The sequence below is a fragment of the Cebus imitator genome, unplaced genomic scaffold (assembly GCF_001604975.1).
Source record: "Cebus imitator isolate Cc_AM_T3 unplaced genomic scaffold, Cebus_imitator-1.0 Scaffold158, whole genome shotgun sequence".
Taxonomy (NCBI): Eukaryota; Metazoa; Chordata; class Mammalia; order Primates; family Cebidae; genus Cebus; species Cebus imitator.
Window position 1 is genome coordinate 3,976,984 of NW_016107473.1, and position 22,346 is coordinate 3,999,329.

The following is a 22,346-nucleotide window of genomic DNA, read 5'->3' on the forward strand; positions in this document are numbered from 1 at the left end:
TAGAGCTGGGTCTTGCTGTTGTCCAAGCTGCTCTCAAACTCCTGGCCTTAAGCAATCCTCCTGCCTGAGCCTCCCAAGTAGCTGGGATTATATGACATGAGTCACCATCCTGGCGAGCAAATTTTATTCACGGGATGTTTATTTGGAGCGCTGTCTGCCTAAAGATTTCTAAACACCAGAACAAGTCCAAGACAGGCTTTCCAGGTGTTCAAGAAGTTGGAATATTTGCCCATGTGATATAATCTATTAAAATGCAAATGCAAACAAGAAATAAAAGGAAAATGTTTCCAGAACAGAGAACTTGTTTTTAATAAACTTCCTCTCAAAAATGTACTCATTTCTTCCTCCCCCTCCCTCCCCCTTCCCCACTGCCGTGGCCTCAAAATGTACTTTGAAGCTTGTCGAATCTTTATTTGAGATATAAAAGAGCTTCCATTTAAATAAGGAAGAAATTTCTCAAACATTAATCCTGGTGACCAAGAAGGAGAACATTCAGTGGATCATAGTTGATTTCATGATAACACTACTTACAGGGAAAATATCATTACTTATGTTCTTTCTCCTAGCCATTCTTCTAAAAGCCCAAAGCGTGTGCAGGCACTTGTAAAGGGCAACACTGGAAGTCCCTGCCCTTTGTCTGACACACTTTCCTGAGCTGAGCTGTAGCACTTAGGCATTCCCCAGTGATTCAGAAAAGCATCTGGACCCAGTCAAGAGTCTCGCTACAAACTGTCATGAGTCTGCTGTAAGCTTAGAGATTATGATCTGAAATAAAGAATCATTTATTTTGTTCCCTAAACACCTCTCCTACTCCCACTGGTATGATTTCATTCGAACACAATTGGTTTTGAAGTGCCAAAAGAACAGCTTTCAGAAATTCTATAAAATCAAGACCAATCAATTATGAAGCCATATACCATGGAGCTATGTTCTAGTTGTATATCATCTAGAAGAGTATCTAGGCTTCCATTTGGGAGCGGTATTAAGGTCAATATCTCCTTTTGATAGGAGATTACAGATTCTGACACAGGATTGTTTTTAGAAATAATCCATTGTCCATCTGGTGTGGTGACTCACACCTGTAATCCCAGCACTTTGGGAGGCTGAAGGCAGATCACTTGAAGTCGAGAGTTCAAAACCAGCCTGGCCAACATGGTGAAACCCTGTCTCTACTGAAAATACAAAATTAGCCAAGTGTGGTGGCACATGCCTGTAGTCCCAGCTACTCAGGAGGCTGAGGCAGGAAAATTACTTGACGCCAGAGGGCAAAGGTTGCAGTGAGCTGAGATCACCACTGCACTCCAGCAACAGAGCAAGACTATGTTACAAGAAAAAAAAAAAAAAGGAAGAGAAGAAGAAGGAGGCGGACAGGAAGGAAAGAAGGAAGAAAGGGAGGGAGGGAGGGAGGGTGAAGAGGAGGAGGAAGAAGGAAGAAAGAAAAGAAAGAAGGAAGAAGGAACAAGAAGAAGGAGGAGAAGAAATAATCCATTGTCTGCAACTATTTATGTTTGCAAGTCCTTTGAAAACTGGGACTTTTCGTTCCAATGCTTGGGACTACAGCTGACAATGAGTAGAAGACCAATAAATGCTTGAAGAGTGAAAAAGCCTCTTTTTACCGGTTAGAAACCTGCAGCTAAGAGAAGTTCCCACAAACTGTGCTCCTAGCAGAATTGGGGCATCTTAACACCTCAACTCCCTGAGCAATAACAGATTTTAAATGTCTACTGATGTTTTTAAAATGGATTAATTCATCTCCTTACTTCTTGAAGGTATGTAGTTTATGAGACAAAACTATACAGTACCAGACATTTAACCCACAGAGTGTTAAAAGTCACCTTCGATACACAAGAAACCCCAAGGAAATTTATTAGGTGTCTGAACAGTTTCATTTCTTTGACTGGTAAACCACAAGGGAACTTGGTCTAGTTCCATGAGTCATAGCTTCCAAAAAAACAATGTATGGTTTTCCCGTCAGGCCGTCACATATCAGAAACAAAGTCCACCATAGGTAATCTATTGCAAACCGTACTTTTGAAAAAGAAAATTAGCGGCCAGAGTTAATATAAGTACCAGCTATAAGTCAAGAAAACACTCTCATTTTATTTCCACACTGTAACGTCCCATTGTTCTTTATGGGTGTTGCTTAGTGAGATGCAAATGCACTCTTGGAACTATCGCTTGTTCTGTCCAGCCAACAGACATTTACTAACCAGATACAGTGTATCCAATCCTGGGTTGAGGGGATTTAGCAAGGAAACAACAGATAAGCTCCAGGAAGCCGGGAAGGCAAGGCTAACACAAGACATGGGCGGTAAATACATAATTACCTCAATTAGAATGTGACTAGCATCTTCTTTTCTTTTCTTTTTTTTTTGAGACAGGGTCTCACTCCGTCACCAGGCATCAGGCTGGAGTGCAGTAGCGTGACCTCAGCTCACTGCAACATCCGCCTTGCGGGTTCAAACAATTCTCCTGCCTCAGCCTCCCGAGTAGTTGGGACTACAGGCGTGCATCACCACGCCCAGCTAATTTTTTTGTATTTTTAGTAGAGACGGGGTTTCACCATGTTGGCCTGTATGCTCTTGATCTCTTCACTTCATGATCCGCCCACCTCGGCCTCCCAAAGTGCTGGGATTACAGGTGTGAGCCACTGCACCTGCCACTTATCAATATTTATTCAAGTTGAAATCGGCCACTGCAAGTGGCTAATGGTATAGTCTATATTCCATTAGCTTATTCCAGAAACAGTGTTCTATTTTCTCTTGAAATGGTTATATAACAGTTAAGAACTAAGTCACGAAGGTACTTTGATTCTTTTCTGACAATAAAGTCACAGAGAGCTATGATGTTGATCTAACCGTGGGGGAACAGTTTTAAATGACAACACTTGACAATCACACATCCCAAAGGCTAATGCCAAATTATTAAGCGCACATTAACAGCAAATATTGGGATATGCTACGAAGTCCTGAGTTCTAAGTCAGCTGAAGGTAAAGGTAAAGACAACATGTATCAAATTAGTTAATGGGGGCATTAAAACCATAGCCACAGACATTAGACTAAAGTGGAGAACTTACACATATCAAGAGAAAGAGAGAGAGAGAGAGATACATGCATATACAAATACCTGCAGGTATCACATGATATACACTATAGGAAAACAATTTAACACAATTAAGTAAAATGTCATCTTATAATTTCCTGAAATATTACATGATTATCACTTTGAACAAAGCAGATGTTCCCTAATTTTTAATCTTTTACACATTTTATTGGATAACCACAAACACAGTGCTTTCTCTGTTACTAAGTTGTCAGTATTTCCATGTATGATTTATTATGGAGAAAAAACACGAATCAGAACATTCTAGATTAAAAATGTACGCCAAAATGGCGCAATATTTACCAGCTGTAGACAAGTGCTACAGTAATCGCTTATATACAGATTACTGACAAAATAACAATAGCAATCAAATATATGTAACTATGTAACTATTTAAACTCCTAACAAAGGCTTTTATGATACTATTAGCAGTAAAGGAGCAACTCCCATAAAATATGACTTCATATCACCCCTGATAAGAGTTTAAGTACATATAACCATTGTTAAGTGAAAAAAAAAATTATTTTTAATTGGTGACAAGCCGACAGGATTTAATTACCACACCCACTTCAAACTATTAGCTGTTTCATTCGAACCTGAAAAAATAATATTTGTGTGGCTATTGAGAATCATTATGATTGATGCAATCTTTTGTGTTATTCCCTTTATAGTCACTTGCATTTGTTATTATTAACAAGAAAAAATGAAAGGGGAAATGTGTGTTTTTGTTTTGCAACAAAGCTTTTCTGGTGATGACTAACTTCTTCCTTTGAATACAAAAAGCCTCTTAAACTAACTAATGTACATATAAATATGTTCTTTACAATACGCATCAAGCAAGGGGGTGGGAGGGAAAGCCCGCAGGACTTAAGCCAGAATTAAAAGCAATAGAGGCAAGATGAGTACATGAAAGCTGTCAGGATGGTTGTTATTCTCAATTTCTTACAGCTCATCTGTTCTCAAGGAAGAAAAATCATAGTTTCTTTTAACCATATCCACAACAGATCTCACTTGAAAGGAAACACAGCAAGTGATTTGGCATCAATGGGCATATTACCAATTTTCAAGCATCACTACTGAATATTTATACCAGTGACGAATGATGACACTGAGGAAATATTTTAGCACGAAGACTTGCCTTGTAAATTGTCTGAATGGTGCTATGTCAAAACAACACCTACCATAAATCAGAGGTTTTAGGACCAGTATTTCTTGTTTAAACATGCTACCTGCTCAGCAGAATCACTTGTGTGAACAGGCATAGATTAATGTGTGCTGGGCAGAGACATCTTACCCCCTAGCTTATAGAGCTATAATTTAACAGGCCTATTATTGTAGAGGTAATTTTGACAGTCCTGAAATATTATACTTGTTAAAAATGCACATTTAGTGCCAACTCCAGTGGTCATTTGAACTTCATAAACAGATAAATAGGTATCCCTACAATTACGTTTCTTTTCTACTGATGACTCTTTTTTTCTGGCAAGGCAGCTGGATATGGACATTTGATTTTATAGAGTATTGCCAGACAGTCTTTCTGATCATGTAGAAAGCTCACCATGGAGGTTGCTTTCAGTTCACTTTTCAGTTCTTCACAAATTATTTAGCAACTTGCACTGGCTTCCAGAGTTCCTTTCCCGGTTTGAGAAACAATAGTTCAAAAACCACTATCACCCCTTCTTCTCCCGAATCCCTGTCAGATGCATGTCCTAAACCAGGATAGTTTGTATTTATAAAATCATCTACAGAGCCTAACTGCCTAATTTCCCATTCAATCAAGGTGGAATCATTTTTTTTTTTTTTTTTTGAGACAGGTTGGAGTGCAGTGTTGCAATCACAGCTTACTGCAGTCTTGACCTCCCAGGCTCAAGTGATCCTCCTGACTCAGCCTCTCAAGCTTCTAGGATTACAAGCACGCATCACCACACCCCGCTAAAAGCTGGGAATGTGAATCACTGGGGGAACCCTAGATTTTTGATTAGGAAAGATAGGAGAATAGGCCTGTCTTAAAATCTAGAACTAGCATTTATGTTCTGCACCTTAGTGACCACAAGCACCTTCTATTGGATGAAAAAAGAAACATGGAAAGAAGTTAATGTTTCTTTTTTTTTAGTGTTTTAGTGCTTATTTACCTTAATCTATAAAGAAAAAAGAATCACATCAATCTGTTTTTTTTTTTTTTGTTACACTGTAGAAGGCATAAATGAACATAAATATACATACACATACATACTCGCCCTGCACACACTGGAAAAAAAACAGTTGTGTGAAACATACTGGCTATAACCCAATATTAACTTAATACTTCCCTGAGAGAGTAAAGAAACATATCTACCGATACCAGTGACTTCGTTTCTTAAAGCCAAATTAACTAATTGAAAGCAAGTAAACAAACATTTATCTGGCACCCATTAGGGTCCGTTTACTTAGCTAAATGTTATGTCACCACCATTAGGCATGAGAAAACAGGACAGCAAACCTCTCATCGTTTCTACAAAACAAAGGGTGAAATTGTAGAGACCTAATAAGAATAAAAAGTCTCTGCTAACTCTGTTGGCACGGAAGAAAACTAAAGGAACTAACTGTGTAGTTATCTTTCTCTGCAAACTCATGCTTACAAAGAAAACAGAAACATCATACAAGCAAATCATAATGTATGCTTCAGGAATTAAAATGTATCCAACCAGTCAAGATGTCAGCGTCTGCCTATTCCAGTTACTAGTCAAGAAGGTGTAATTAGGAAATCTAAAAAACCCTGTTTGAAATGCTAGGTATTCCAGGACAACATCGGGGACATATCTTCCACAAACACTCATGTTTCAAACAGAATACACCACAAAATCACTTTTCAAATTTCATATTAACACATATCAAAATACAAAGACCCAAGCTATAAAACTAGAATTTCCAAGAAAGCTTTAAATTAAAAACCAGGTTTTGCAATGAGGTATTCTTACATAATATCATGGAAATACTGCAGATCATGCTGCCCTCTTGTGCTGGATATCAAAAGCAAAATGAATTCTGCCCATGCCGGGAAAACAGGATTTACATTTTAAATAAAAATCCTTTCTTAATTTCTGAAGACTTACTCTTGATCTAGAATTTGTGTTAACCGCTTACTATGATTGGAACGGAATGAAAACAGGGCTAAGACACACAAAAAAACTTTGACTAGGAAGAGGTAGATGCAGTGAACAGCGTCAGAAAATATCTGAAATGCTCTATTCATCTCAGGTCATAATCAAAATATGCAGGAGGTATCTGGGGGCAGCTGAAAATGTGAGGCTTCTTGCCAGACTCACATGATCCCATTACCAAGCTACATCAAAGGAGGGAAGAATAAAAACTAGCAATGGGTGAGAGGAGGCTAAAAACACAAGAAAGGAAAACTGGCTCTTGGCCAGACACGGTGGCTCATGCCTGTAATCCCAACACTTTGGGAAGCTAAAATGGGTGGATTACCTGAAGTCAGGAGTTCGAGACCAGCCTGGCCAGCATGGTGAGACCCTGTCTCTACTAAAAATACAAAAATTAGCCGGGTGTGGTGGTGGATGCTATAATCTCAGCTACTTGGGAGGCTGGGACAGGATAATCACTTGAACCTGGGAGCTGGAGGTTGCAGTGAACTGAGACTGCGGCACTGCACTCCCGCCTGGATGACAGAGCGAGACTCTACCACACACACACACACACACACACACACACACAATCATTTGTCCATTGGTGGGCACCCTGGGTGAATGTGTGTCCATTCGGGCGTGGGCCCAGCCCCCTCTCCATAGCAGACAGAGCATGGTTGCCCCTCAGACCCTACTCTGCATTGCTCGTCAGTACTTGGCTTCCAGGGAAAGTTGCTATCTCAGTACCAGTAGAAGGTAAAACCTCGTCTCTACTAAAAATACAAAATATTAGCTGGTTATGGTGGGGGACACCTGTAATATCAGATACTCGGGAGACTGAGGCATGAGAATTGCTTGTACCAGGGAAGAGGACATTGCAGGGAGCTGAGATCATGCCACTGCACTCCAGACTGGGCAACAGAGCCAGACTTTGTCAAAAAGAGAAAAAAAAAGGAAGAAAGAAAAAGAAAAAGGAAGAAAACTGGCTCTTGTCATTCTAAGGTAGCACACTGGTTTGGCTCCCATTTTATCCTGCTAGCTTAAGATTGATCAGGTTAATGAAAGGCCAGTAGATAAACGGTATTGTATTATATAAACAAACTAAGATATATTTCAAGCAACCATAGGTGGGTGTGAAATGGAGAGGAACTTAATGTCTTAGACCTTGGGGAAGTGTGACCTTCTTAGAAACAGAACCTTCACTGCTGAGAAGAAACATGCACCTTCCAGGGTTACCTTCCTCTTTTCCCTAAATCCAAATAAGTGAACTTGGGCAGCCACGGGAACCCTTCCAGATGGTCTGGTTCTCCGAGTCAGCAGCAAGGTTGCCCATTCATTCTGCCCGATCACACAGATGAGGATCTGGGCAGAAGCATGATAAGAGGGACGGCATATCTGGGGTGGGAGCAGCCATGAGATAATGGAGAAGACACTTAGATGCTGCAGATCAAAGTCACTGAGAATATTCCAGCACAAGGGCACTGGAGACAGGGATCTAGGGGATGTCCAGCCAGACCCCTGGTGTGAGTCACCTAGAGGGTCTGTGCCAGTGGCCATCCCAAGGTGAGCTTACTGGAAGCTACATGCTGGCAGATGTCCTCCCTGTTTCCTAAGTTCCCTAAAATCTGGGAGAATGTCAGGATGCTGAGCTCATAGGAAACTCCACTGGGGCTCTTCTAAGAGCTTGTTTTCAATACCTAACTATTCAGACATGCTTTCCCGTCTCTCTACCCTACTCAAAGAACACTCTGCAATTTATGGGGCACAACAGTATGCCAGATACGTATACACATTTAACATATAGATTTAAGAGTGCTAAAAAATCGAGCATGCCTACCTCACTATCCTAGAGGGAAATCTTTATTTATTTTATAAAGCTGCTGGGTCCAGTCACTCACACCTGTAATCTGCCAGCACTTGGGGAGGCTGAGAGGCAGGAGGGTCCCTTGAGCACAGGAGTTCATGACTAGCCTGGGCAACATAGTGAGACCCCATTTCTTCAAAATATAATAAAATAAATTTTAAAAATTAGCTGGGCATGGTGGCACAGGCCTGTGGTTCCCAACTACTTGGGAGGCTGAGGTAGGAGGTCTCTTGAGCCCAGGAAATCAAGGCTACAGCGAGTCGTGATCATGCCACTGCACTTCAGTCTAGCCAACAGAGTGAAGCCCTATCTCTGAATAAATAATTTAAATATATATATGTAAAACCATTAACGTACAATCAGTAATATGAATTCTGAGGCATAACTCACAGCTTTTGTGTATCCTTCACCATTATAAAAGGTACAAAAATTTTATCCAAATGAAAATTTTAATTCTACCATTAAAAATCTTTTAATTTTTCAATACAATTTTTTCAAAATCTACCACTAAAAAAAGTAAATAATTCATGGCCTCTAAACGTTTTAGACAAACTAGGCCTCTCTTTGGGGTACTTATTTGGGCTTCTGTTTTGTTGAAGAAATAAAGTCGTGCTAATAGATATAGGTGGAAGGAGCCAGATAAACCCTTGTGTGCCACTGGAAGATTAGTGACCTCCAAGATTTAGACTGGGTCCCAAATCCCTGAATAATAAATAAATCAGCACGAGGAGAAGTCCACAGGTCTCAAACATGGAGAGGCTGGTTAATGGTAGTCATGAGCATTCCGAGGCCTGTGATAACAGAAATGCAGTCCCACTTAATGCTCCAAACGTTATGACTGTAGTTTCAAATTAACTGGCAAAGTGGCGCGACGTTACAGCTGTAATAGTGCAGAGGTCCTCCAGTGATTTTCTAATAACAGCTGAAATCAGGCTGATGTTTGTGTGGCCTCTGCTGTTTATAAATCCTTGCACATTGCATGGTGCTTGGACGGAAAAGTATTTGTTAAATAAATCTACACAAGATGCTTTCTAGCACAGTCTTCTTTAATCTTCACAAGACTCATGTAAAACAGAAAGGGTAGGAGTAATTTCCATCCCACAGTTAAGGTGATTCCGCTCAGAGATACCATGGCTTCATCATCACTGATATTCATTAGGCAATGACCATGTAGCTAGACACTGTTTCGTGTACTAGGAATGTATTAACATGCTTAATTCTCGTAAGATTTCAATTTGGTGGATATGTATAGTATCCCTATTTTACAGATAAGAAAACTATGACACAGAAAAATTCGGTAACTAGGACATGAATGTGAATGTAACTATAACCAGCTATATACTATAACTATAACTATACCAACTATAACTATAACTAGCACCAGGACTGAACCCAGGCAGTTAGCTTGAGTCCACACTTTGAACTACAACATTTGCTTGGAGATTTGCCTGTGTAATAGCATCTATCTGCTTTGGCCTTGGTCACACAGGTAGTCAATGGCCAGGCCAAAGCTATGCCTGTGTTCTCTCCAGGACACCTCCCTGCCTCTACGAGGACACCTCCCATTGCACAAACAATGTCACTCAGGCCTCCCCACAAGTTCACTGAACTGACCAGGGTGTATAGGCACAACTAACTCTCCATAGGAACATGGGTCAGGGAGGCTGGCCTCAGGAGCAACACAGGTCAAAAGCCCATAGTGCAGAGGCATCAACCACTTGGAAACTACTGAGCATACTTGGGTATACCCAGGAAACGAGCTACAGAAGATCTACATGGCAGGTTCAACCAAGTCTCTATGATAGAACCAAAAGTCTACTTTAAAACCACAGAGTTAGAAACTTTTCTTGAAGGGGAGTTTACATTTTACCAATCTTGGCTTTTAATTAACCACGTATTACCTTACAGGGAAACCTCACAGTCAGGGTATGTACAAAAACCCTGTGGCTCCAGAAATGAATGGGTTTCCCAACGAAAGAAAGAAATGCACAGCCTGTCTCAGAGCACACCCTGTCAGAGCATCCCTGCTTACAAAGGTCCTTCTGAAAAAATGGCATAACCTAATACTATGTAAACACGGCCAATGTTTTAGCAACTATTCAGCTAGATTTAAACATATTTACAGGGAACGCAGGATGCTTTGCTTGCCTCACAGCAAATGGATTCCTAAAGCATTCTGCAAAGTGAACATTAATTTTTCCACACACATATAAATTGGAATAAAAGATTGTATGCCCCCTCCATATTCAGATTTTCTCTGGTAGTAGAATAATATCAGTGAAGCTTCTTGTAGAAAATTAATCAACATGCATAGTGATTTTCTTCCAAGCATGCCTTCCATTTTCAAAGGCGGAAATGTAATCAGATCCTAAATGTGTTGTTAACAAGACATATTTACTGAGAAACTTGGTGTCAGACTTACCTATTGGATTTCTATCAAAGAATAATACCGGAGCTTTCAGAATTGACTCAAACATTTTGTTGTGCAAAGTTTGTGAAGAATTAACAAGGACGTAGAATACCAATAGAGATCTTGCTATGCCAAAAAGAACGGTAGCTACGGTTAAACCTGAAATAAAGAAATATCACTTAGAGAACACAGCACATCTCTGCATTTTCTTCAACAGTGCTAAAGCAAGTCAGGTAGTGTATAAAAATATTACTTATTTTATTCGTAAAACATCTGGATTCCATAAAAGTATAACATATTTACAAAATGCATTGACAAAGAAGAATTAAAATAGTTTATTTTTCTTTCACTGAATAGAAACTGCCCAGAAAAGAAAAATCAGGTGTATAATACAATTTCATTCTAGGCTTTCCCAATTCAATTGCAAGTTCTTTTAACAACTCAGAAGACAGATAATCATGAAATGTAGCTGATCTTCTCCATATTCCAAATCTTATTATTTACATTATGTCCCGTAATCTAAAAAAGGTGGTATGCTTTGATACCAACAGGTGATATTAACAAGGAATAGGAGAAATGATTTACCTTTTCCTTGTAGAAAATGCCCAAGTAGCTTTAAAGAATTTAAAAATACCATATTAAGTTGCATGTGGAAAACCTCTTGAATAATTGAATTGCAAGAAAACACAAATCATATTTTAACATAAGATAATTAATCTAAATAAGTAACTAATCCCCTACTACATGTTTTACATAGACACAAGACATTTTTAAATGAATAAAATAAATTATACATTTTTATTGAGACATGAGTGAGTATCCATTATTCACACAGAAATTAAAAGAGCTTTCCTAGCATCTCTTAACTCGCAATGCTCAGTACAGTGGGGGGTTACTTCTATAACAAATATCTCCCTTTCAGTTGACATGTCACTTTTATTTAACCTCTGAAAGCAGCTCAAATTCCTAACTCCATCAGCAGGCATTATCTGTAGCCTCCCGTCCTACACGAACATGTAATAGAACCAATTTCCTTCTTCCTTTAGTTTTCACAGAGTCTGCCAATTTGGAAGGTAAACATCTAATGGATTTAGATTTATTAGCAAGCAATTGATGAAATCAATACCAAATTTCACTGGGTAGGTTCTTACAAAGACAACTCATTCTATCTCTGAGGAAAGCTTATATGAGCATTTCCCGTGGAAATATTTAAAATTTTAAATGAGGATTTCCTTGAAACACTATGTAATGCCACATACATTCTAAGCACTCTTGTGAAAACAGAGTATGGCGTTAATATTAGTCTGGCAAGCCAAATGTTAAATTAATCACACAGTTGGGGACGTGATAACATTGTGATCTCAAGGTAAGAAATAGAAGGCGTCCTAATTCCCAGACACTGGATTTTTCCCTGCTCAGCTTCCCTCTTAAGTAATTAGTGAAGCCCAAGAGATGAGCAGTGCTGAAGGGAGCTTTGCATACCTGGGAGGGAATAATGCTTTTATTTTGGGGGTCTTGCTGCCAGAGGATTTCATCCAAGTTCAATAAAAGCCAGGGTTTATTTAGACAGAATTGGAACAATCCGAACCACAGGGTGGGGATCCGTTTCTAATCCCCCTGCCCACCCGTATAATGATATAAGATTTAGCTAAAGCAACCTATTAGAATAGACAATAGCCACATATTTCCAGTGGCTGATTTTCTGAATGCTCAATCCTGGTTTAACTTTCAAAATCCAGTACAGAGCAAATTAAGAGTCTTCATTCAACCTCTTTCTTCTAGTTGATTTTTAAAATAATTATTCTAATTAATTCACAGAGTAAATGCGACTGAGACTCCTAATCTGTTAAGACATTACTGAATTACTCCTGGAAGCCCTAGTTACTCACACAGGCTCATTGTAAGCACCTCAGCCTCTCATATAATAGACCAAATGATTAAACTTTACCTGAATAAATTCCTAAGTACCAGTTAAGATCTAGCTTCTCGGTTACATTTCCTCCTCCATTTATAGTGTCATTTAGCATACTTTGTTTGTTTGCCCTATGGAACACGGGGAGAAAAAAAAATTAAGGTATCGATGGAATCTAGATAAACACATTTTTTAAAAAATGAACCTCAATTTGGGAGAAATGCTTCACGCTGGAAAATGATTCTCAGCTCACATAGTCCTGTGTGTATCTACCTTATAAAAATTCAATTTAAATTGACGACTTTCAGCTCCCGAAACTGCCTGTGAACATGATGCTGAGGATCAGACATGGGTGGAGACATGTCTGCACCCATGTCTGCAGGTTACACTCCACCAGCAAGCACTCTAATTTTTCTTTGGGTAAACTAAGTGGGGATTAGAAGAGAAGGATCAACGAACGCCACCCTCTCCCCCTACTCTATGGAAAACTGAGTTTTCTTAGTGATTTTCGAGTATTTCACAATTCAGACCAGAAATAACTTACCAGTATGAAAGCCACCAATCTTGAAGAACATAGGCAACCTAGGAGGAGAGAAGCAATGATGACAAAAGTCAAACTTTGGCATGACTTACCAGCTTAAAACTCTTCATTGCTAACATGGACAATAGAAAGAAAGGCTCAAAGCCGGGTGCAGTGGCTCAGGTCTGTAATCCCAGCACTTAGGGAGGCTGAGGTGGACAGATCAACTTAAGGCCAGGAGTTCGAGGCCAGCCTGGCCAACATAGCGAAACCCCATCTCTACTAAAAATACAAAAATTAGCCTAACCTGGCATGGTGGCACATGCCTGTAATCCTAGCTACTCAAAAGGCTAAGGCAGGAGAATTGCTTGAACCTGGGAGATGGAGGCTGCAGTGAGCCAAGATCGCACCACTGCACTCCAGCCTGGGCAACAGAGCAAAACTCTATTTCAAAAAAAAAAGAAGGTAAGAAACAAAGGCCTGAGGAGAACTTGCATAGTTCTTCCAGACCAGGCCTGTGCCAAGCCCAAACTCCCAGATATCAAGAGCTCAAAAAAATGCATATTCCATTTTAAAATCATTGAAAGATACCCTGTTTTCCCCAGAAGGTCTTTGTAGCAGACATCCAACACCAATAGGCAGCCCTCACTTTGTTCCCCAAAGACAGCACATTTCAATGCAGACCCCAAGGGAACTGCAAGATGCAGTCATAATAGCATAAATATAGGTACTGTAAATATCATTTTGAGGGCACAAAACAAATGTCATTATTTACCTGAGCTGCAGCATTTAAGAGAAAGAGGAAAATGATGACCATCCAGTGAGCACCAGCTCTGAAGTAATTCTTATAGGCCTTAAAACCAACTTTTCCTTCAGAACGGCTCTCCTCTGAGAGTGCAGCTGGGACATTCTCTGTCTGCAAAGGAGAAAAGGTGGTAAGAGACAAAACAGTATACAAAACTGTATCCAAAGATGACAATGCCCTCTGTTGACAAAGCTGTGGGGAAGCAGGTGGAAGTCGAAAATGATCCATCTCCTGTGGAGAAGAGTGTGGAAATATCTAGCCAAACTGTACATGTATTTATTGATTGATTGACTGAGATGAAGTTTTGTGCGTGTCGCCCAGGCTGGAGTGTAGCGGTGTAATCTTGGCTCACTGCAACCTCCGCCTCCTGAGTTCAAGTGATTCTCCTGCCTTAGCCTCCTGAGTAGCTGGTATTACAGGTGCCTGTCACCACCCTGGCTAATTTTTGTATTTTTCTAGTAGAGATGGGGTTTCACCATGTTGGCCAGGCTGGTCTGGAGCTCCTGACCTCAGGTGATTTGCCCACCTCAGCTTCCCAAAGTGCTGGGATTACAGGCGTGAGCCACCACGCCTAGCTACATGAACTTATCCTTGGACCCAGCCATCTCATTTTCAGGGTTCTACTAGAGATAAGGAAATATCATTTGTACATTGTGGCGTGGCTACCTGGAAGGATGACATTAGGATGTCCAGCACTTACCTAGCACAGCCAAATTCAAGGGTAAATGGAGAAACTTGTTCCAAAATCATATACAAAAAGACATGGAACTCTCAACTGCATCACTCAAGATGGAAACATAAAACAGCAAAGGGTCAAAACTCAAGCTCAATACAGTAACTGGGGTCAAGCAGTGAGTCTGAGTAACCATATTTGGAAAGTAAGGGATAGTATATGATCCTAATCTATTTGGTTCCTGAGTTATGGAAATTAACTCCTGAGAATTTGGCATATGAGGGCCTAATCTGAATATCTGCAAGGATCCTTCAGGCTCCTGGATTTGGATAGTGAGGGACTGTATGGCAAGGAATATGTTTTTAAGTGAGCTCTGGTACATTTCTGCCTGGAGGACTTAGAATGCATGAGATTCACATATTCTGAGGATGTACTGAGCAGTTCTATGCTGACCACTGGGAACGCCAAGTCGAATAAGATACAGCTCCTACTCCTGAAAGGTAAAGAAGGAAGGTGCAGGGACATGGATAAAGCTGGAAACCATCACTCTCAGCAAACTGACACAAGAACAGAAAACAAAACACCGCATGTTCTCACTCATAAATGGGTTTTGAACAATGAGAACACAGGGAAATAGGGACGGGAACAACACACACTGGGGCCTGTCGGAAGGTGGGAGGTACAGGGGAGGGATAGCATGGGGTCTGGGGATTGGGGAGGGACAGCATTAGGAGAAATGCCTAATGTAGATGATGGAGGGATGGCTGCAACAAACCACCATGTCACATGTATACCTACGTAACAAACCTGCACGTTCTGCACGTGTACCCCAGAACTTAAAAGTATAATAATTAAAAAAAAATTGTTTTAAAAAAGAAGGAAGATGGGCTGCTGTGTGTCAGGAGCTGTTGGGTCACTGCATGTGCTACTTCTGCATTAACATAAACCATCTGACAACAGGGCAAAATACCTCCATCATCCACCTGCAACATCAAAACATTCCAACATATAGGAAAAGTGGCTAATCTCATGTGGCCCACAGCATGACTTTGTCTAAGGGGGTCTTCAAATTATGCCTCTGGATGCAAAGAGAAGTAGGGGCCACCAGACAAAGCAGGATTTCGCTAGAGTAAATTAAAGACTTGCAGTATCAGTGTGAGTCACATACAGCTTGGGACTTGCACCAGCATACACACCCAGTACTCATCTCCATGACATTCCCCAGCCTACATGCAAAGCATAACTCCAACCAGGGTTGTTTGCCTTGGTTCTGTTTTAATCTGCCAATATCATGAACAAGGCCTTGGAACCACAGAATCTACTTTGGGACAAAGGATGATGCTTTGTCCCAACAGAGTAGACCAAAGATCCATGAGGCCATTAAGAGTCAACAAAACCAGGCCATATCCTAACAGGAGGTGAACTCACATCTTGGCTCTCCAGAGCACCATCTTTCAAGGAGGGTCTAGAAGACTGCTGAGACCAAACGGAAGACTCTGAGAAGGTACGATTCCTCAGTGTGGGAGTTTCTGGAACTGGAAGCTGTTCACCTTCCTCATTGTCCTTCTTTAAAAGGGAGCCAAAATCTAGCCCAGATTTCAGAAACTCAGTGTAAGTACCCTTCTGTACCATTTTACCCTAAAATAAAAATAAAGAATTTCAGAGAGATACATTTGCAGGTGATAATGTTAACATAATCTAATTCTAATCCAGAAAAGGTAACTGACCTTAAGTTATGATTATACTTGGGTCCGGAATCCTAGTTGACAATCTAATACAATTCAACTTGATACACAACTGAGTGCTCTGTGCTCAGCCAAACCCCGTGTTAGGTGCTGGGGAATATTTTTTCAATGGGTAATAGTGTGTTGCAAATGGTGATCATTGTCACATAGATGTTGGTGACCGTATTGGGAGTCTTGTTACAGAACATGAAAACTGATATAAGCCTTATGCAATAAGAATTGAAGGAATGAGTAAATTTAGAAGGATATTCCAGGAAAGAAACCGAACACTGACAGGGAGGTAGGAACAGGCATATCTGCATAAGTAGGAAGCACCCCACAAGCCTCCACTGGCCATGGGCCATGTGCCCTGCTGGAACAAGGTGTGTGGGAACCAGCCTTGGACACAGACCCCATAAGCTGCACCCGCATGGTCTTTACTCTAAACTTGCCCCACAGGCCAGGTATGGTAGCTCACACCTATAACACCAGCAGTTTGGAAGGCCAAGGTGGGTGGATCACCTGAGGTCAGGAGTTCAAGACCAGTCCGGTCAACATGATGAAACCCCACCTCTACTAAAAATACAAAAAAGTTAGCTGGGCACCTGTAATCCCAGCTACTCAGGAGACTGAGGCAGGAGAATCGCTTGAACCCAGCAGGCAGAGGTTGCAGTGAGCACAAAGCGAGCAGCCTGGGCGACAAGAGCAAAACTCCATCTCAAAAATAAATTTAAAAATAAAAATAAATAAATAAATAAAACTGCCCCACAGATTCGGGGAGTTCCTAACTGAAAATTCGACATTCCATGGGACACCTCCCTGTACAGTTTTCTCTCCTTACAAAGCCATAGGAAATCATCTACAAATATCTTCACTATTTGTGTACCCCAGGAAATGAGACCCAACTGATTTCCTCAGACAGCAGCAAACAAAATGTTAGGCAAACTCCCAGCATACAAAATTAAAGGAGAGCAGCTCCTGGCTAAGGCAGGTCAGGTGGGGAAGGTGGCCATGACCCTCCCTGCTACCCCAATCCTCCCACCCCCAACAGGTGGGTCCACTGAGGAAAATCCAATGACACCTTGGACCCTGTGGATCAGTTTGATTAACTGGAGAATTCGAAAATGCTTCATGATACACTGTGTCTTCTGCATAGGAGGTGAAAATGACATAACTAGCTTGATGAAATGGCCACTTTTCACATAGCATCTGTAAGACACACAAGGAAACTCCCACTGGTGCCGAGATAGCAATTTGCCTCAGAAGCCAAGTACTGACGAGCAATGCAGAGTGGGTTCTGAGGGGCAACCATGCTCTGTCTGCTATTAGGGCAGGGGCTGGGTGGACAGCAAGAATGGATGCACATTTATCCTGAGTGCCTACCGGTGGAAAAACTGTGTGTGTATGTGTGTGTGTAGGGGGCAGGGTCTCACTCTGTTGCTCAGGCTGGAGTGCAATGACATGATCTTGGCTCACTGCAACCTTCACCTCCCGGGTTCAAATGATTCTTCTGCCTCAGGCTCCTGAGTAGCTGGGATCACAGGCACGTGCCACCATGCCCAGCTAATTTTTTTGTATTTTTGGTACAGACAGGTTTTTACGATCTTGGCCAGGCTGGTCTCGAACCCCTGACCTCACATGATTCCCCACCCCCGGTCACCTCCACCTCCAAAATTGCTGGGATTACAGGCATCAGTCACCGCACCTGGCCAATGGTTGTTTGGAGAAAGGTTATTCTACCACCCACAGATTTTATTCTAATGTACCAGCATTCAGGTTTTGCCACACTAGTCTCAGCCCTCTACATAAGAAATGAATTGTTTTTAAGTTTGAGGAACCTGGGCTCCCTATCCCTGGGAGAGTGGGAAAGAGCCGGCACACGGAACTGCTTCTGAAAAGACAGCAGTTCTGCCTTCGATAATCCTCTTAAGGGTGAGAATTCACTTGCTAGGACTTCAGCGGACAGATTCCTCACTGTTCTTGAAGCAGCAAGGAGGGGCTTACACACACAGGAAGACTTGCAAGAGCTTTGCTATCATCATATGCCCCATTTGTTGCAATAATGTGAAATTTATCTCCCTCGAAGAACGGTGCACACAGATCTTATGAAATATAATTAACACTCATTTTTATTATTTCCATCATTTACTGAAGAAATTGTGGGAAGAGAAACATTAAAACATTGGAAGACACTAAGGGGATTTCAGGCCTACAATGAGGGATTTGACCAGAGCCTGGAACAGACAAGGGTTAAGGACCGGGGTGCTGAGGCCGGCCATGCTAGCTCTTGTGGGTTGAATGGTGACCCCCTAAAAAGACATGTTCAAGTCCTAAATCTTGTTACCTGTGAATGTGGCCTTTTTTGAAACAGAATCTTTGCAGATGCAATCAAGACAAGCTGGGGTACGGTGGGCCCCAGGTCCAATGAATGATGTCCTTACAGGAAGCCAGACAGACAAAGCCACAACGCCATGTGACAACACAGGCAGAGACTGAAGGGCTGCCCTGCCAGCCAAGGATCAACAGTGAGTGCCAGCAAAACCCCAGAAGGTGGAAGAGGTGAGGAAGGATTCTCCCCTGTAGCCTTCAGAGCGAGCACGGACCTGCGGACACCTTGATTTTGGCCTTGCAACCTCAGAACAGTGAGACAACAAATTTCTGTTGTCTTAAGCCACCAAATGTGTGGTACTTTGGTCTGACAGTCCTAGGAAACTGATACACGAGACTATGCCCTTATGTCTGCCTTGTGAACTACTAAGACTTCAAATTACTTCTGCTGTAGCTCCTCCGGCAAACAACAAAGGGGATCTTTTTTTTTTTTTTTTTTTTTTTTTTTTTTTGGGGGTTTTTTTTTTTTTTTTTTTTTTTTTTTTTTTTCTGAGACGGAGTTTCACTCTTGTTGCCCAAAATGGAGTTCAATAGCGTGATCTCGGTTCACTACAACCTCCGCTTCCCAGGTTCAAGCGATTCTCCTGCTTCAGCCTCCCAAGTAGCTGGGATTACAGGCATGCACCACCATGCCCAGCTAATTTTGTATTTTTAGTAGAGATGGGGTTTCTCCATGTTGGCCAGGCTGGTCTGGAACTCCTAACCTCAGATCATCCACCCACCTCAGCCTTCCAAAGTGCTAGGATTACAGGCATGAGCCACTGTGCCCAGTTAGGATGTCTTAAAATCACAGACCAAACCATGTCTAGTAGCCTCTGTCCTAATTCTAGGGCTGATGACCACTGCTCTGAGCCTGCCTTCCTCCAGGCTCTCCCTGGCTTGCTCCGCTCCAGCCACACTGCCCCCTTGATGTCCCTATAAGCACACCAGGTAACTTCCAGCTTTAGGATCCCACTGCCAGTCCCCGGCCTCAGATGCCCCACCCCCAAGTGACTGCATGGTCAGCGCCTTCACATCACTCAAGTCCCAGCAAGGCAACCTCACCCCTCCATCTCCTTCCTTGCATCCATCTCCAGGAAGAATGGCAGCCTGACAATGGCAAGCACATTGTCTTACTTACATCTATACCGGCTCCCGTACATATCAGGCACTCAAAAATTCCTGTGCAGTGACACTAGCCACTGGCTATTCCAGGAATGTGGGTGCTGTAATTAGGGGCTGCTCTGTTATCCAACTGTGTTTCTGCTATTATTATTTTATTTTATTTATTTATTTTGAGACAGAGTCTCGCTCTGTCACCCAGGCTGGAGTGCAATGGCGTGATCTTGGCTCACTACAACCTCTACCTCCCAGGTTCAAGTGATTCTCTTCCTCAGCCTTCCCAGCAGCTGGGACTACAGGCATGAGCCACCATGCCCAGCTAATTTTTTATATTTTTACTAGAGATGGGGTTTCACCATGTTGGACAGGCTGGTCTCGAACTCCTGACCTCAGGTGATCTGCCTGCCTCAGCCTCCCAAAGTGCTGGAATTACAGGCGTGAGCCACCGCGCTCAGCCGTTTCTGCTATTCATAGAAGAGGATCTTTAGGCAAACTATGCATGAAAATCAGGCAAACCGGTCTTAGTATCTGTAATTTCCAAATAATATAATTTGAATGAAGTCATGGAAGAAGTAAACAAAAAGTTCTAAGTTAAAATAACATCACTATCTTTAACAATATAGTAACCGTGAGGTAGCAATTTTATATACTTTATGGTAATAAGGTTTGGCATGTCATAGTGACATTTCTACAAGTCTTTTGAGTTAATACTCAAAAATATGAATCCCACTCTGAGAAGAAAGGTACATGAAATGTAGGAAGAAGAATGGGATTCAACACACCTGAGTACTTGCAATTTCGGGAGACCTTTAGAAACTACTTACATCTTTCAATATCAGAATCTGACTTGCAGCTTTGAGGTACTGCAACTGATGCGTCACTAAAATTGTGATCTTCTCATGCAAAGTTTGACAAATACACCTATAAATGTAAAAGGCACAGGGTGAAAAAAACACATGAATAGGGGTGCTCCACATTGAAAAACATTCATTTAGAAACCATAGTCAGACAAAGACAGCACAATAGTCAAAGATCTGGAGGTTAAATACAAACTAAACACAAATATAAACCAATACAACCTGCTAGGTCCTCAGAGCCTTGCTGTGAAGAAATCCTGAAAAGTAGTCTGGGAAAGAGGCAATGAGTGTAATTTTTTTTTTCTAAAACTTAGTTTAATAGTTACATACTCCATGATGAAAAACGACTGAACAACAGGGAGATTCAAAAACATGACAACAAAAACACTAATTATTTTACTGCTGTGTAGAATTGCAGGGGAGAAAGAAAGATCGAGGTCATGTAACAATGTGGCATTTTTCTTTCCTTTTTTGGGGGTTTGGGGGATGGAGTCTGGCTCTGTCACCCAGGCTGGAGTGCAGTGGCACGATCTCGGCTCATTGCAACCTCCGCCTCCCAGGTTCAAGCAATTCTCCTGCCTCAGCCTCCCAAGTAGCTGGGACTACAGGCGCATACCACCATGCCTGGCTAATTTTCTGTATTTTAGTAGAGACGGGGTTTCACCGTGTTGCCCAGGCTGGTTGTGAACTCCTGAGCTCAGGCAATCTGCACACCTCGGCCTCCAAGGTGCTAGGATTACAGGTGTGAGCCACCGCGCCCAGCCAATGATGTGGCATTTTTCTTAGATAGTTTCTTAGGTAATAATTTATAAGATACATATTAACACCCCCCACCGAAAGGCTTAGGTTCTTGGTAACCTTTGCCAGGGTGCATTTTCCAGACTCTTCTTCCCAAATAATACTAGACAGGAAAACGAATGCTAGTGACGCATGACCCTCCTCAGTATTCCTGGCCTCATCCAGGACGCACAACTTCTCTCATTAGTCCTAAACAGTCTGAATAAGAAAGTGAAAGAACAGAATCCAAACAGTCCAAACCGTGTGGCTCAAAAGATAAGACCCACCTCATCTTCAACCGTCGTTTTCTGGGGTTGTTTTCTACAGTACCCCCTCCAAGTTCTCCCACATTGTAAACGTAGCCCCCTCGGAGCTCAGTCCAGCCTCCAACCCACAAGGGTCTGGCAGTGTCTCCAAGTAACCGAGGCGCCCTGTATGGAGCCTGAGGACCACAGGCAGGGCTCCTACCATCCCTGCTTTGTTCCCAAGTCCTTGCATAGAGCAATCATCTGCAACACGGCAATGGCACAACCTGCTAAGGTGGGTCAGAGCCAGAGTTCTGGAGAAACAGTCTGGAGTTCAAATCCCTGCTCTACCTCTTACTGGCCTGACAATGTTGGTGAGTTACTTAACCTCGTTGAACTCATAAACACATTCTAAGAAATAAAAGCATGGGCTAGGCACAGTGGCTTATGCCTGCAAACCCTGAACTTTAGGAGGCCAAGGAAGGTGGATAGCTTTAGTTTAGGAGATCAAGACCAGCCTGAGCAATATGGTGAAACCCCATTGCTATAAAAAAAGTACAAAACAACAAAAAAATTAGCCGGGTGTGGTGGTGCACACCTGTAGTCCCAGCTACAAGGGAGGCTAAGGTGGGAGGATCACTTGAGCCCAGGAGGTTGACGCTGCAGTGAGCTGTGATCAGGCCACTGTACTCTAGCCTGGTTGACAGAGTGACACCCTGTCTCAAAAAGAAAAAAAATGAATAAATAAATAAATAAAAGCATTAAACTGTAACAATGGCCCAGAACATAACTCATGCTTAGTAAGTATTAGCCCGGTTCTCCAATCTTCCCTTTAACCCACATGC

The 22,346-nt window shown here is 41.9% G+C and overlaps 1 protein-coding gene across 5 annotated transcripts in view; it reads right to left on the reverse strand.

Moving 5' to 3' along the window:
• ABCC4 (ATP binding cassette subfamily C member 4) overlaps window positions 1-22,346 on the reverse strand; it is a 276,355-nt gene that overhangs the window by 124,780 nt on the left and 129,229 nt on the right. For all 5 annotated transcript variants that reach the window (XR_005202632.1, XM_017543557.2, XM_017543561.2 and 2 more), the window contains 6 exons: window positions 20,447-20,543; window positions 15,838-16,047; window positions 13,707-13,847; window positions 12,956-12,993; window positions 12,448-12,542; window positions 10,512-10,658 (listed from right to left, as the gene is read on the reverse strand). Coding sequence is in view for 4 of the 5 variants with exons in the window: in XM_017543557.2 (XP_017399046.1) it covers window positions 10,512-10,658; window positions 12,448-12,542; window positions 12,956-12,993; window positions 13,707-13,847; window positions 15,838-16,047; window positions 20,447-20,543 (728 nt within the window). In the remaining variant the exon portion in view is untranslated. The remainder of the gene's footprint in view (window positions 1-10,511; window positions 10,659-12,447; window positions 12,543-12,955; window positions 12,994-13,706; window positions 13,848-15,837; window positions 16,048-20,446; window positions 20,544-22,346) is intronic.